Below are 15,389 nucleotides of genomic sequence, written 5' to 3'. Positions count from 1 at the left end.
TATGCAAAAGATAACTGAGCTCTGAGAGGACCAATTCTTGTAATTTATCATGTCTTACTGAGGTCGTAACGCCTGCCTATTCTAACATGCTGTGAGCTGGGGAGTCAGTTAAAATAAACTTCTAAGAATTGTGTCTTGAAAAAGCATAAACTGAGTAAGGATCCATTTGGGCTCCTCTGAGGCTTGCTTTTAAGTCATCAGCATCATTCCAGAGAACTGTAATTCCTTAGTAGGTTCCTTTTGGATAGATGAGATGTTACTGTATTTACCAAGAGGCAAATATGCCCCTATTTCTGTGTGCATACTGGGTATGCATAAATTGTTTTATTAGTAAGGGTGACATTCTGTAGCCTAGAATTGAAATGGCCTCAATCCTATGCCTGCTGAAATCTATTTCTTGATCTCACTACAAAGTTTTAATTCATTTCCTACTATTAGGATTTCAGTCTTTTGACTGATTAGCCCAAACTATGTGCAGGTTTTTTTTTTTAATTATTTCTGTCAGTGAGGAAGCATGTTACTTCCAGCTGTTAAAACTTTCACCAGCTTGTCTAGGAGTTTGATTCAATGTCTCCTCTTCCTCCGCTGTGATACACTTGTAGAAAACAAGCAAAAGGAAACTGCTGGAAATGAGAGATTAGGTGCTATTGAGTGTTTACAAATTCTTGAGCTGTAGACTAATGAATGTTCCCTAAAACAGAAGAAAGGAGTATGGTGGATTACTTGTCTTCATTCTGAGGATTACTAAGCATCTGTGTGTGTGTATGTGTGTGTACAGGTGTGTCTTTGGAGACAGTGTGCATAAAGTAGGAGTTCCTGTGTGGCACAAATGGTTAAGTGTTTGGTTAATAACCAAAGGGCACTGTGGAAGAAAGTCTTGGCAATCTGCTTTTAAAAGGTCTTGAAAACCCTATGGAGCAGTTCTACTCTAGGCAACACAGGGTGGCTATGACTTAGAATTGCCTTGATGGCAACTGGTTGGTTTGATACATAAAGTGTATACCTGGCACCTAGTAGATGCTCAGTACATGTTATTTCTTACCTTCTCTCAAGAAACAGCAACACAGTAAGACTTACTGTACTATTATCTAGGTCTCCTTCTCAGACAGAAATCCTGAACTTTTTCTTTGTCTGCCATTGTCATGAGTCACAAGTCTGCCAAGCCAGGCCTAGGGAAGGTTGGGCAATCTACTTCTGTAGTGATACCGCCTTGGAAACCCAAGGAGAGGTCGCTGTGAATCGGATCCAACTCGACAGAAGTGGGTTGCATTGTTGTTTTGTTGGGAGCTTAGGGGCCTCCAGTAGTCAGCAGCACACACTATCCTAACTTCCCTTCTGTTGCCTTGAAAGAACATTCAGGAAAGCAACCCTGAAGAATTTCCGTTAAACAAACAAAGGTTTGCATCTTTGTGGTCTTTTGATCTTGTCTGGAAAAAAATCTGCTTTTTGTTGTTGAATGTTCCCACCAGAAACCTAGGTGAGAGACACAACAGCCCGGGAGCCAAGGGTAGGTTCCAGTAGGAAAGCCCAGGGGCTTAACTTGAAATAGCGACATCTAACCTTTGTAGAGGCCGCTTCCTGCCCATGGCTGCAGAAGCCATTTCCTGTGCTTCTAATTTTTCCAGGAGAGGAAGAAGCGAGGAGAGACCAACAATGACCTGTTTCTGGCAGATGTGTTTGCCTACCAGGGGAAGTTCCACGAAGCTGCCAAACTGTACAGGAGGAGTGGGCGCGAGAACCTTGCGCTTGACATGTACACCGACCTCCGCATGTTTGAGTATGCCAAGGTAATCCACCCACATCCTGGGCCCCAGCTGTCACTTGGAACCCATTAAGCTCTTTACACTGCGGTGTCCAAGTTGTTTATCCCAAGAAGTGGTGCAGACAGAAAATAGCAACAGCTTCAGGAAGCATATGGGCAAATTGGTGAACAGAGGGACCATCCATGGCTACTGGGCAAAACTGACCTAAAGCTGCCCTCTAAGGCTGACATTGAAGGGACAGTGCAACAGCTCAGACTTCCATCAGCAACAGAGCTGGGTGGGCTGGGAATCTGAGGCTGGGTGTCTGAGCCAGCAAATCCCTTCAGTGAGCATTCAGGGAACAGGGCAAATTCTCCCACAAATGCTCTCAAATCTTTGTGTGGAGCCACCAAAAATCAGTGTCCTCACGCATGAGGTTGTTGTACCAACCATTTAGGATGATGTGGTTCACTCCAGCCAAGGTTTCCTAAGTGCCTGCTCTCTGTTTCTGGGCCTCCCAGTGGGCTTCTGAGATGCCATGACAAGAGTCCTTAACCTCAAGTGTATGTCACATCACCTTGGCAGGCATAGAGCAGCTCCACATATATCCAGGTCGGTGACAGTGGAGATCCTGTTTTGGATGTGGTGGCCCCTGTTAAAGCTAGTCCCAGGAGGTATGGGCCTTTAAAGGCATGTGCGGGAGAAGATCTTCCTGATCAGGCTCCTAATGGTTTTGGGGAGAATGAGTTCCATTAAGGGGCCCAGACCAGTCAAGACATTTGCAGCTCAGCCTAATTCAAGGTTAAAAGCGCTTTGGGCCCATCACACAACAAGGTTCTTCCTCCAGGAGGTGCCTTTGTTAAGCTGCCTTTCTCGGTTGTGTCAGAAGAGGCTTTCAGAAATGTTAAGTGAGTCATCAGCCACAATCAATTAGTGGCTATTAATGGTAATTACCTAGCTCAGGAGTTCAAGATGAAAAATATTCCCCCATTTTTTTCTACTTTTCTGTTCTTGAACATGGCTGTGCTCTTTTCTCTTCCACCACCTGTTAGCTCCTTGAGCTGAAAGTTGTGTTTTGGGTTCCAATAATGTGGCTCCAGGAGTCCTTGTTCATTCATCAGTACCTAACGAGCCCCTAGCCTGTCTCTTCACCTTGGTGGTTCTGTCACTCCCCTCTCACACCCAAGGTGCTTCATGTTCTTGCTACTTTTTCCTCCTCAACTTTATCCCTCTACCACACACACATACAAGACTTGGTAATATGTTGATTCTGAGAACATGACGTCAGTCCTTCTCTTTCTGGGAGAGAACAAAATTTTAACTGAGGACAAAACCTTAAGCTAAATAATTGAATCCCTATAGTTAGAATTTAGGCATCAGGAACAACTGGCCATTGGACCAACAGCCCTTCCTGGAATCCCAAAGCCTTTTCACCAAGTAGGCAGCTGTGTTGTGGTAGAAAATGCCTTGGCATCCAGAGATCTGGTACAAGTCCTGTAGGGCCATCTGAGGAAAGTCTGTGCCCAGGAAGCCTGCATTCCCTCCTTAGAGGATAACACACTTACAGCTTAGTTTAATTCTGAGAAAGCCATTTATGAATCTCAGGCTGTAAAAGGTGAGGAAGATGAAGGGCCTAGCGGGATTGTGGAGTGGGTATTTCTCAGACTGCTCCCCAGCCAGCTGGTCCCTTCTGCACCAAGCCCTTCCGAGCACTTCCTCTGGGCTCTGTGCACCACAGACTACCACCAAGAATACAGCCCATTCACGCACTCCATCTGGTCTGTCTCTATGAAGGTAAATACTCTGAGGGTTGTTTCTGGTTTTAGTTTTGATGACAATTCCAAGTAGGTTGGTTCTGTTTCAATGCCCCACACCCCCACCATCCCTCCACCCAATAGCCTGTATTTGAGAAAATGTGTACGTACACATTATGTGTTTTGGGGGGGATAAATACAGTGCTTATTAACATGGCATGTTTTTGTTTTCTTGAAAATTGCTTCCCAAGATTCAATCTGGTTTTCGGAAAGTTTTTAAATTACATTCCCACGTACAAATAAATTGTATGCTTTCCGGATAAGTGACATGTTTATATGGTGATAAAGGGAATTATAATGCTCTTAACTCTTATATAGTATGTCCTTATCAAAATCACCAAGCATGAGAACACTGTTTAGTCTCATTCATCACTCAGCACAGCGTCTTTCTGTCCACCCCAGGACAAAGTCTTTGCCATGGTCCGAGATAACATGTAAATTAACTTCATGGAACCAAAAAGGCTTTGAAAACCTAGTTTGTTGAGCCTTGAAGGAACCATTTAGACTCAGCTTCCATGAAGTCATAGCTCCCTGAGCACCTCTCAGAGGAGGCCTCCAGACTGTGAGCTTTGTGCCTGGCTGGTCTGGTAGACAACCCGCGTTTATGGCTCTCTCTTAGCCTCTCACTCTTCTCACTGCAGTTCACCCCAAGTCCCCTGAGCACTCACTGAAGTCCCTTTGAAGAACATTTTTGATCACTTTTGATGCCTTTTCCCCCATCTGTTTAACCTCACTTAACCAACCAGATTAGCAGAGTTTTCAGCTTTGCGTCGATATAAGGGATACACATTGTTGTAGCTTCCAGGAGTAAGGGGAGTGTCCATAATGGTCCAAAATAATGCATTTTTTGATAATTGGCAGCTGCTTTCCAAGTCCCTTTCCCTTTGTGAACTCCAGAGGAACCCAAAGGTCTGTCAGGGGGGCTGTCTTTTACTGGGTCCCCAGCATCAGGGTAAACGAGGCCCCTCCCTCCCCTTTTTAAAAGGTTTGATTGTCTTCGCCCAATCGAATCTATTATTTTAGGGGCTACACAATTACCCTGAAAGCAAGTGGAACCAAAAAAAAAAAAAAAGGAGCTAATTGTTCCAGTGGGTTTTTAGCATGCATTGACTGTACTTTCCTGACAAATGAGTGCTAATCATGGGAGATAGAGTGCTTTTTTTATACTTTGTGAGGCTGACACTGGAGCACTCTCAGAAGGTACATTATTCTCAAGACAAACTTCTTCTCACTGGTAATGCAGATCTGGGCTCTGAGCACTCTCAAGTTCCCTTTTTGGGAAGCCCCACCTTTAAAAATGTCAACACCAATGCTGCCTCAATTCTGGCAAGCTCCCACGTATATATTCTAAGTAACTAGATCTTGAAAAGAGGTGATTTTCTGAGACTGTCTCTCACATGTTCTAGGGCCAACCCAAGGAAGCTGAGCATGGCTTTCAGACACCCCTGTGTTGAGACAACAGAGGTACCCCACAGCCTAGCTTCCTAAGCCTCGGGGTCTCTCCCACCCCTATTTTCTGGAGAGTACCCCTTACCTCAGGTTCCTCCATGGCCTCCTGCTCTCCCTACTGTTGGATCAGTCCCCACCCCTGCAGAGCTACTCTTAGGTTAGGATTAGATACCATTGACCTGGGAAGTAGTTGACCCAAACCATTTCTGCTCCTTATCTGTCTTGGGCACATATCTAGGGGCCATGCCAATGGGATGACTTCTTAATTTCAGACAACAGCACATTTCAGAAAACAGATGAGAACAGTACTTTGAGTAAGGTAGTAGGGGTGGGGGGCACAGAGAGGCTTTCCTAGGGCTCTTTAAATAATTTGTTTTAAGTTCAAGGGACCACGTGCTCAGCCTCCCTTTGGTATGTAATACCATCTGTATGATCTGAATAAAGATCCCCGCTCTGAGTGTTTGAAATTGGACCAACCAGATGTATAGTCACTGTATAGAATAGTCACATCTATCTCATACTGTGTATGAGTGAGGCAAAGTAACCTGATCATAAGCCAGCCACATTGCAGAATTCGTGTGTGGTGCTGCAGAGACTCTGGAAAGTGCTGTTTAGCTGCAGAACAAATGTCTGTTAGTGGAAAGGGAAGGAAACATTGAGAACCATAGTCCTTGACACTGGCCAGTGTCTTTGTACCCTCAGGAACACCTGTGGGACAGCCCCTGAACCTCCTCCCTGACACCTGGGACTGCCCCCCCAGCCCCTGTGCAGGGATGGGCCTCCTGCCTGCATCCGGATCGCCACTTCAGCCAAACGCAGCCCTTATTTGCTCCAGCTTTCGGCAGCCTGACGTAATGCTGGCAGCAGGAAGTCCTAATCCGGAGTGTTTTTGTTTGTTGTGCTTCCTCAGGATTTCCTTGGATCTGAAGACCCCAAAGAAACAAAGATGCTAATCACCAAACAAGCTGACTGGGCCAGAAATATTAACGAGCCCAAAGCTGCTGTGGAGATGTACATCTTGGCGGGGGAGCACACCAAGGCTATTGAGATCAGCGGCGACCATGGCTGGGTAGACACGTAGGTCTCCAGTCCTGCCCCAGAAAGCACTTGGCAGCGTGTTGTGCCATATTAGCTCTCACCATTGACTGACAAGGGAAAAAATAGTGTTTCTCTTAATATCTAAACCAAATGTGTTATGACTAGGTTCTTTGGGAGACACAAAGATTGAATAAGGCAGTCAACTTTGAGAAGCTTATTGAGCCCCTGGGGAAAGGATGGTAGGCAGTGGGGAGGAGACATGATGTCCGAACTGCCATCACTGAGCCACCACTGTGAGTGTGCCAGGGCCAACTGATCAGCCTTCAGTCCTCCTCATCCTGAGAATCCACATGAGGAAACTGAGGCTCAAATAGCAAACAATCTGCAAAGAACCAGACATCTGGGAAGTAGTGGAGCTGAGCTTCAGACTCAGATCTGGCTGATTTCAATGTCCATAGCATGTGATAATGGTGTTGTTGTTGTTGTTATGTGCCATCGAGTCGGCCCAACTCATAGCGACCCCTCCTTGGGTTTCCGAGGCAGTATCACTACGGGAGTAGACTGCCCAACCTTCTTTCCAAGGAGTGGCTGGTGGGTTTGAACCACCAGTGGTAATGGTAGGAACTAAAAATGGAAAAATTTCTAAGCCAGAAGGGAAGGAGACTTGAATTCTCAAGGGAGGAACTCTGCATGTCTTCTGGGAGGAAGTAGTCTCTACGTGACGAAGCTCGAGGAATTTCAAGAGGAAGAGGTAGTCAGCGAAAAAGGGGAAAGCCTTCAGCACAATGAATTGACACAGTGGCTGCAACAATGGGCTCAGGTATAGCAAGGATCATGAGGCTGGAGCAGGACCAGGCAGGGCAGTGTTTTGTTCTGTTGTACATAGGGTCACTATGAGTCAGAGCCTACTCAGCAACACTTAACAACAATAACAACAAGAAGAGGTGGTAGGAAGGGGAAGGAGGTGTACACTAGAAGAAGAGCCCAAGTGGAGAATCTGCAGTTGCTGAAATGAAAGGGGTATGGGGGTGAAGGGAGGGCAGAGAAAGGCTGGCTAGATCTGGCAGGGCCGCGAATGCCAAACTGAGGAGCTCAGACCCATCAACAGGTCATGAAGGCCCAAAGGAGGCCCTGGTCAGGGCTGTGCTGTCAGAAGACCACACAGGCTGGAGAGAAAAAATAGTATCTGATCACAGGAGACCAGATTCATGGCCAGTGCAGTAGACCAGGGAAAATGTCCTGCAGAGGGGATGAGAAAGACCTGGAGGAGCTGGAGCCCATGTTCCTTACAGGAGACAGCTTCTGATTGTGTGGGAAGTTGAAGGCTGATATAGTCCATGCTGAACCTGGGGTGTTGGAAATGCCACTGGTCCAGACCAAGGAGAGAGGGAGAGGGTTGGCCTGCATGGGGAGACAGTGGAGCTCATGTTGGGACTCTCAGAGTAGCAGGTCTCCAGGGTGAAGGTTTTCTCCTCTGACAGTCCAGGAGAAGTGAGTTCAAGTGCATGCAGGTATGTGAGCAACTGCAGCCAGTGAAGGACAAAGGGTGAGGGGCTCTTGAGTCTGGCCCAGTCTGAGCCCCAAAAGCTGCCAGTCATTCTGGAAGCAAATTGAGGTCTGCAAGGAGGCAGTGGCACAGGTGGGACTTGGGGAGAGCAGAGAGAAGGAGTGGTTCATGATGATAGTTGCCACCTGTACTACTCAGAAAGGGGCCTTGGTAGGTGACCTACTCCATCCTTCTCTTGTCCAAGAGTAAAGTTTCTGGACAATATAGAGGCACAGATTTGCCCCCAAAATGATTCTTTGTGCAAATGAGACGAGAGAGAGCCAGGCAGATTTAGGGCCCTCTTCTCTAGTTTTTCCTGTGTCACTCTCATTTGCTCATGATATTTGTCAGGTTACCCTGGAGGTACTTAACCAGTTCAGTAAAGAGGAGACATTGAGTGTTTTTTGTTCCTTTCCAAGTTTGGCTGTCAAAGGTGCCCCTGCAGGGATATTCGGTTTGATTAGGGGTGGGAATTATGGGGCTACCTATGCCACCTTTCCCTAAAAATGTGTCCTTTCCCTGCTGGGAATGTTATTTTTAGATGAAATTATTATTCTAAGTGCAGATTGACAGGCCTCCCTGAGCTTGCCTGTCTCTGAAACGGGATCTGCTATAGCTGTTTCCCCCTCCCTTCTCTCCAAGTGCAGGCTGGGAAGAACCTCCTTTGTCCAGGAGAACTGGTTTACCCTAGACCCGGCCTGACCAGAAGAGACAAGCACGTTCTACCCTGTCCCCACCCCCAGGGGAAGAAGTAGCATGCTGGTGGCCACTATGGCCCCTTACTCATGATCAGCACCTAGCCGGGAGGGGAGACCACGCGGCATTCTCTCTAGGCCTGCCTTCAGAGTTCAGTGCAGGCTCCAGATGTCCTTTCCCATCTCTCCTGGAGGTCCTGACCCTGAAGAACGTGCCACCCTTGTTTCCATTTTTCTCTAGGGGTTCCTGAGATGGGGATGGGAAGAACACTCTGCTATTTCCTGGCTTTACCTGACTCCTCAAAATTGGAATAATAGAGGTCCCTCTTAGGGTTGTGAAGATAAACTGAGATCACACAACACACGTGATAGCTGGTGGAGCCATACTTGGTACCTGGCAGGTAGACATTGGTAGTAGACATTGGTGTCTCTCCCTAGGTCCTGATGGGTAGATGAGCTCCCTGAGAAGGGCATGTGATGTGGAAAAGACGTGGTATTCTGGAGCAGGCAGCTTCTGCCATCCCTGGGCACAGTGTCTAGAGTAATATTCACTCCTTTAATAGCCACCCATCCAGCACTGCCCCCCCCCCCACTAGAAGCCATGCACTCTGTTGAGCATCGGGGACAGCAAAGTGAATCAGACGCAGCCTACCCTACGGGAGACCCCAAAGCCCATGCCGCTTCCTCCCGTCAGGCTCCTCTCTGCCTTTCCAGGTTAATCGACATTGCCCGCAAGCTGGACAAGGCTGAGCGGGAGCCCCTGCTGATGTGTGCACATTATTTCAAGAAGCTGGATAACCCTGGCTACGCTGCCGAGACCTACTTGAAGATTGGTGACCTGAAGTCTTTAGTTCAGCTGCATGTGGAGACCCAGCGCTGGGATGAGGTAAGGGGGAAGTGTGCCTCATGGATTAAGGGGCCACCTGAGCCCTGGGATGCAGGCAGGTGGGTGTAAGAAACCTTTGGGTTTGGATGGAGAGCAGTTGCTTTCATTGTGGGAATGAACATTGGGTTGGCAGTAAGGAGACATACCTCTGATTCTCTGAGCCAGAGTCTCTTGCAGGGTCTTTCCAGTCCTGGCATCCATTTGTTCATTCAGGAAATCTTTATTAACTGCCTGCTGTGTGCCAGGCTCTGGGCATGGGAGAGTTAACATCGTGATGGGCTGCCTCTGACCAGTGCCACAGGCTCACACACATCTCTGACATGGAAATGCACCTGTGTGATATTTAAAATCTGCTGGGTGGCATTTTGGCAGAAAATACCACCCACACTTTTCCAGGTACAGGGCTGCCAGAGCCATTTCAGGGGCTAGCTCCTCAGTTCCTCCTGCCCATTCTCCTTGACTCCTCTGGTGAGAGGGGCAGGTGAGCAGGATCAGCCACACCATCTGGAAAGATGGTGGGTGGCACTGGCAGAGGCAGCCAGTGTGCCACTCCCCATGGTCTGGTTTCCATCCTCAAACTCCTTGACTGCTTGTTTCCTGGAGGGCAGTCCATCCCAAGTGAGGATGCAAGGCTATGTTGCAGCACCCACCCCACATTGCCCAGCCCCCTATTTTACTGAGAGACCAGGAGGACGCTCTCTGGGTAAAAGCTGTCTGCCTTGTCTGCCCTCTGAATGACTCCATTCGGTGAGGTGACAAGGTCACTGGTGAGAAAAGATGAGGCCAGTGACAGAGGGAATAATGGCTTCTCAAGACAAATTTATCAGAAGGAGAGTTTTCAAGCAACATAAATTAAAGCCTCTTGGACCTGCTCAGTCTTTGCTGTGCATCAGGCAAGCTTTCTTCCAGTTGCAACGTATAGTTTTCCCCTCAACTCATTTCAGTTCTCCTGGTCCTGTTTCTTTAAGGAAAGTCCTGACAGGTGGTTCTGGGACTGTGGTAAAGCAGTGACTGTCCCGTACCACACCATGTCCACCATCATCTTTGACAGCTAATATGCAGTGATGATGATGATAATGTCAATTCTGTTTCCTTAGGTGTTGCCTGCAATTAAAAGAAATCTGTTTGCAGCGCTACAGGAGCCCACGCAAACCCTCAAAATAAAATGTTTCCGATTCTGTGCTGCTTCTGTGGTCCAGAAACAGACTGTGTTGTTATTGAATCCAGTCGCTTGCATATTGCTGTTAATTGCCTTTTGTTTTCAGAGAGCTGATTTGTTTTTGCGTTTCTGGGGGTGATGGTGGGGGGGCAGCATTCTCCCCCTCTGAGTTGTCAGGCTGGCAAAATATGACATCCTTAGTGGATTCCGCCAAGTACGGTGCTGTCATGGGGGCTGCGGGGGCTGCTGTACTAAGAATGCACTTGCTCCTCCCTCCAGGCCTTTGCTTTGGGCGAGAAGCACCCTGAGTTTAAGGACGACATCTACATGCCCTATGCTCAGTGGCTGGCAGAGAATGATCGTTTTGAGGAAGCCCAAAAAGGTAGGCCACACAGAACAGCTTCTTGCAAAAGGGCATTGCCGAGGCACACGCCTCAGGCGGTGTCCAGCTCTCCCCTCTGTAGGTTCCTACCTAGGGACTTCATCTTGGGGATGTGATGTTTAGTGGTAAGAGACCATGGAACAGTGGCAAGAACATGGGTTCTGGACAAGACAGACCTGGGTCCACCACCCCTCATTGGCTGTACTACTCAGACAGGTCCATCTCTGCTCTGAGCCATGGTGTTTACTGAGCAAAACACTGTGCACTGGAATCATTCTCTCATTGAGCCCTTACAACAGCCATATGGTGGAAGCGCTATTATTATTATTCCCATTTTGAAGAGGATAAAACAGGAGGTTAAAGACCTAAAGGGGTTTGCCTGAAGTTACACAGCAAGTGGCAGGGTTGGGATTTGAGGACAAGTGAGAGGACCTCCACCAGGTGTCTGGGACAGAACTCTCACCTCCCATTTCCTTTGCTGCAAGTAAGAGCCCAGGTCTTATTTCTGCGTCATATACTGGGTGGCCTCTGCTCCTTAATATTTCCATTGGTAAAACAGGCTGCAAGTGCAGTGTGGCAGTTTCTGAAATGGAGGTGAGAGGAAGTATAGAGCTTCAACTGATAATAATAAGTTGAAAAATAGACTGCCTTCTCTTTGTCAGGCACTGACTGGGCACTTAACCTACATAACCTTGAATCTTCCCAGCAGCCTGCAGAGCTACAGAGGCTAAATGTGCCATGCAAAGTCACAGAGTAGCAGAGCCAGAACTGGACCAGGGTCTGTCTGCCTGAGAAACCCAGCTTTTCTGACTGTTTTGCTGCCTGTTTAGGAAGTCTTCTTGTTGAAGCTGGGTGTATCATATTCCACAGCATCTCATTTACATTTCTGTATGGTAACAGTTGCCACCTCTGGACACTGGAACAAATGTCCCCAGTTGGAGCTCCTCTGCTTAAAGCCCCCTTTGAAGGACAGTGTGTTCTCTCTGCTTCAGCATTTCCAGAGCACCCAGTTGCTGAAGTATCTGCATGTTTAGGCAAAACACATCAACCTATCCATCTGTCAGTGTCTGCCCTTCCAAGAATCCATCGCCATAGTAACTTGGTACTTAGACAGGAGAACAGAGATGTGAATGGAACAAAGGCAAGACCTTTTCCTTCTCTAAAAGCAGATCTGGATTTTGCAAGTACCACATGTGGGCACCTGTCACAGCTGGAAGTGCTACTCTGGCAGCCCCTGATGTCCTGGGGTCTGGCCATGTACTAGATATTCAGGAAATTTCTGTTAAATGGATATATGAGTGACTGAGAGATTTTTTTTGGCTTGTTTTCACAAACGTTTAGATGTGAGAACAGAGCCAGCTCGTGAGAAGTTTTCATTGAAGAGCACTCAGTTGAAGACAGCTCGAGTACTTGAGCTGGTCTGCTACTTTATCTTTACCAACCAAAGCCCATTTCATTGCTATAAAAAAAAAAGGAGGGGATAATGTCATAAGTCTGTTCACAGTTCATCATAAGCCTGTTGTGACGATCCAATGAGGTCATCAGTAACCCAAGTCCTTTGTAAGCCGCCAAGCCTGATACAAGTGTCAGGTCTTGTTAGTGGTGCCTTGGGAGTCACAGAGCTTGCTCTGGGGTGGGGCAAGGGCAGAACCTAGTTGAAGAGGAGCAGGCCGTGTCCTCGTGGTTTGCCCCGGCATTGGGCCTCAGAGGTCTGGAAGTGCTGCCCAGTCAGGAATGATCTCACAGGTTTTTACTTATCGCCTTTCCAAAGTCAGTTGCCTTTTCCCAGCTGAAAAAGAATCTATTTCACTGCACTTTTCCAGGATGTAGCCTTGGTTATTTATAGCCCTCAGCCTGAGAGACAGCATCCCAGCAACAAAATGCTGTAGATTCTCTGATAAGTGTCCTGCTTCCAAAGCAGTCCCTGCAGGCCCCACAGGGCTCTGTCCTGCCTCCTCACTGACTCCCCAGATATGTGTGCTTTTATTCCCCCATAGCGTTCCACAAGGCCGGGCGGCAGGGAGAGGCAGTCAGGGTGCTAGAGCAGCTCACACACAATGCCGTGGTGGAGAGCAGATTTAATGACGCGGCCTATTATTTCTGCATGCTGTCCATGCAATGCCTCGATATAGCTCAAGGTAAGTAAACAGCTGCCAGGCTGCCCGTTTTCCCTGGCTCCACTCTGGCACCAAGATAAACATCGGAAGAACTGGGAGGTTTTAATTAAAGCCCTGGGCTTGTTTATTGGGTGCATTGTCCATAACCCTGTCTTGCAGCAGCACAATCTGATGTGTCATCTTTTCCCAATTTACCCATAAGCACTAAGGATGGCTCAAGGGCTGTCCTGAGGTTATGGTTGGGAGGTCCTGCCCTGAGTTGCTCATTCAGAACGTACCTCTACCCTGTTACTTGGGAATCCCTAGCTGGACGTGGGTAAGAACTGGTTAAAAAAAATTAAATGAGAAGATGAGAAAGAGATCACTTTACAATAACACTCCAGATTTTCACTCATTCCAGGCAGGAAAACTGTTTCAGCACTGCTTTTTTTTTTTTTTTTCATAAGACTTCCCATCATGCACTGGGGGAGTTTGGAAGTGGAGGGGACAGGGAGCTGTTCTGCACTGGACCAGGGCCAGCAGGCAGGAGTAGGAAAAACATTGGAATCGGAGGCAGCTTGGTGACTTTACCCAAGTCACAACCACTTCCTAAGCTTCTTGGTCCCTATCTGTGCTGTGGACTGATCCGCTCGCTCTGCTGTGGTCATCACAGAAGCCATGGCAATAGTTTGAAAACTGACAAGCTGAAGGGTAAACTGACAGTTGTACTATTCTGGCCAGTGGCTTGTTCTTTTGATAAGCAGCAGCACAGAGGGAAACGACAGAGATGAGCCATGAGTCAAGCTGACTGTGCCTGCCCTCATCCCCAGCTTGTTCCCCCGGTAGCTGTGGATGCCAGTGACTACCCCCTTACAGCCGTGGCTGGTACTCCCCAGCAGATGCCCTCGTAGGGCACAATGCAAAATCTGGGAGCACATGAAAGAAATGTCCTCCAATTTTTCCTGGCCACATGCCCTGCCCACCTAATACTCTCCAGTGTTGATGGCCAGCTCTGAACAACACCTTTGCCACCACTGACCCTCTTCCCCCATCCTTTGATATAGGCTCAGGGGTGTAGCAGGACCGACACTGACAACAGTACCCTCCCCATCCCTTCCTCCGTGGCCACTTGGCAGCCATGGACTTGATTTAACACCTCTTCTTACCTCCCACCCTCACGTCCCACCCCACTGCACACAACAGATCCTGCCCAGAAGGATGTGATGCTTGGCAAGTTCCACCACTTCCAGCACTTGGCGGAGCTATACCATGGCTACCACGCCATCCAGCGGTACACGGTAAGGTGGCTGTGGCTGGGAGACCATCTCTGTTGGGGTGCTGTCCACCAAGCTGGGGTACCGCGCATGTTTTACAGAGCAGCAGGCCTCTGAATGAGAACACAAACCCACTGGGTCATGATGGGTCAGATGTAGCAGGCTGTGGGCTTCTGAGTTAGCAATCCAGAGCTAAGATGGTGGGCCTTTCTGATTGCTTGGTTCACGCTCTGATTACTCAGGCCAACTTCTGGATCAGCCAGACAAAGAGCTTCCTCTCTTTCTAAAACTGATCAGGCTTAATTCTGTGGGGACCCTTTCTAGAGTGAAGACAAACTGGATCTTAACCAAAGGCTTAGTCTCCATTCTTGGCCATGCCATTCACTTGCTGTGTGTCTGTGAGCACTTCACTTCCTCTCTCTGCCCTCAGTTTCCTTCTGTAGAAGTCAAAAGCTAGGACTATAAACAATAGCTCTTTCTTGCCATTGTCTGATTCTCTAGATGAAGACACTTTAAATCTGTCCAGTATCAATGAGGAACAGGTGTCAGGATGTCAACAGCCTCCTCATTCTGTGCATTCCAATCATTGAGCACATGTTGATTAACCTCCTACTATGTGCAAAGCCCTGTGCAGATAAACTGGAAGGATAATATCAACAATACGAGTTACCACTTGGCATGTAGTCAATTCCAATTCGTGGCGGCCCTGTGTGTGCACAGTAAAACTGTGCTCCATAGGGTTTCCATGGCTTGACCTTTCAGAAGCAGATTGCCAGGTCTTTCTTCCAAGACACCTCTGTGGGGTTCAAACTGCCAATTTTTTGGTAATAAAGTGCTCAACTGTTTGCACCACCCAAGGACTTCCAATACCAACAATAGCCAACCTTTACAGTGTACTTATTATATACCTGACCGCATACTAAGGGCTTTATTGTGTCAACTCATTTAATCAATCCTATTGTATAGATGAGGAAACTGAGGCACTGGACAGTGAGATCCCCCAGCTAATAAGCAGCAAAGCCAGGACTTGTGCTCTTAACTTCTTCTCCTCCTCCTCCCACCTGCCAACCTGGAGAAGGCAGACCAGTGTGCTACCTTAGCACATAAGCCCTGGAAACAGACCACTGGCTCATACCCCAGGCTTCACTGTGTGACCCAGGGCAAGATGTTGACCTTCTCTATGCTTCAGTTTCTTTCTCTATAAAATGGGGGTGATGACAGGGCCTGCTCGATGGGGTGGTTGTGAGGATAAAGGGTGCTGATACTTGGAGAGTGCTTGGGAGCATGCCTGGCCCAGGTCAGTGTGAT

The 15,389-nt window shown here is 47.9% G+C and overlaps 1 protein-coding gene across 1 annotated transcript in view; it reads left to right on the top strand.

The window, feature by feature from the left end:
- IFT122 (intraflagellar transport 122) overlaps positions 1-15,389 on the top strand; it is a 69,511-nt gene that overhangs the window by 44,911 nt on the left and 9,211 nt on the right. The window contains exons 17-22 of the mRNA XM_042783100.1: positions 1,626-1,787; positions 5,916-6,082; positions 8,999-9,170; positions 10,609-10,711; positions 12,709-12,849; positions 14,011-14,105. Coding sequence (XP_042639034.1) covers positions 1,626-1,787; positions 5,916-6,082; positions 8,999-9,170; positions 10,609-10,711; positions 12,709-12,849; positions 14,011-14,105 — 840 coding nt within the window. The remainder of the gene's footprint in view (positions 1-1,625; positions 1,788-5,915; positions 6,083-8,998; positions 9,171-10,608; positions 10,712-12,708; positions 12,850-14,010; positions 14,106-15,389) is intronic.

Source organism: Orycteropus afer, unplaced genomic scaffold (assembly GCF_000298275.1).
Source record: "Orycteropus afer afer isolate SDZICR_OR568_19922 unplaced genomic scaffold, OryAfe1.0 scaffold00661, whole genome shotgun sequence".
In the NCBI taxonomy this organism is placed as follows: domain Eukaryota; kingdom Metazoa; phylum Chordata; class Mammalia; order Tubulidentata; family Orycteropodidae; genus Orycteropus; species Orycteropus afer.
The sequence above is the reverse complement of the archived record's forward strand: the minus strand, read 5'-3'. Positions and strand labels throughout refer to the sequence as shown.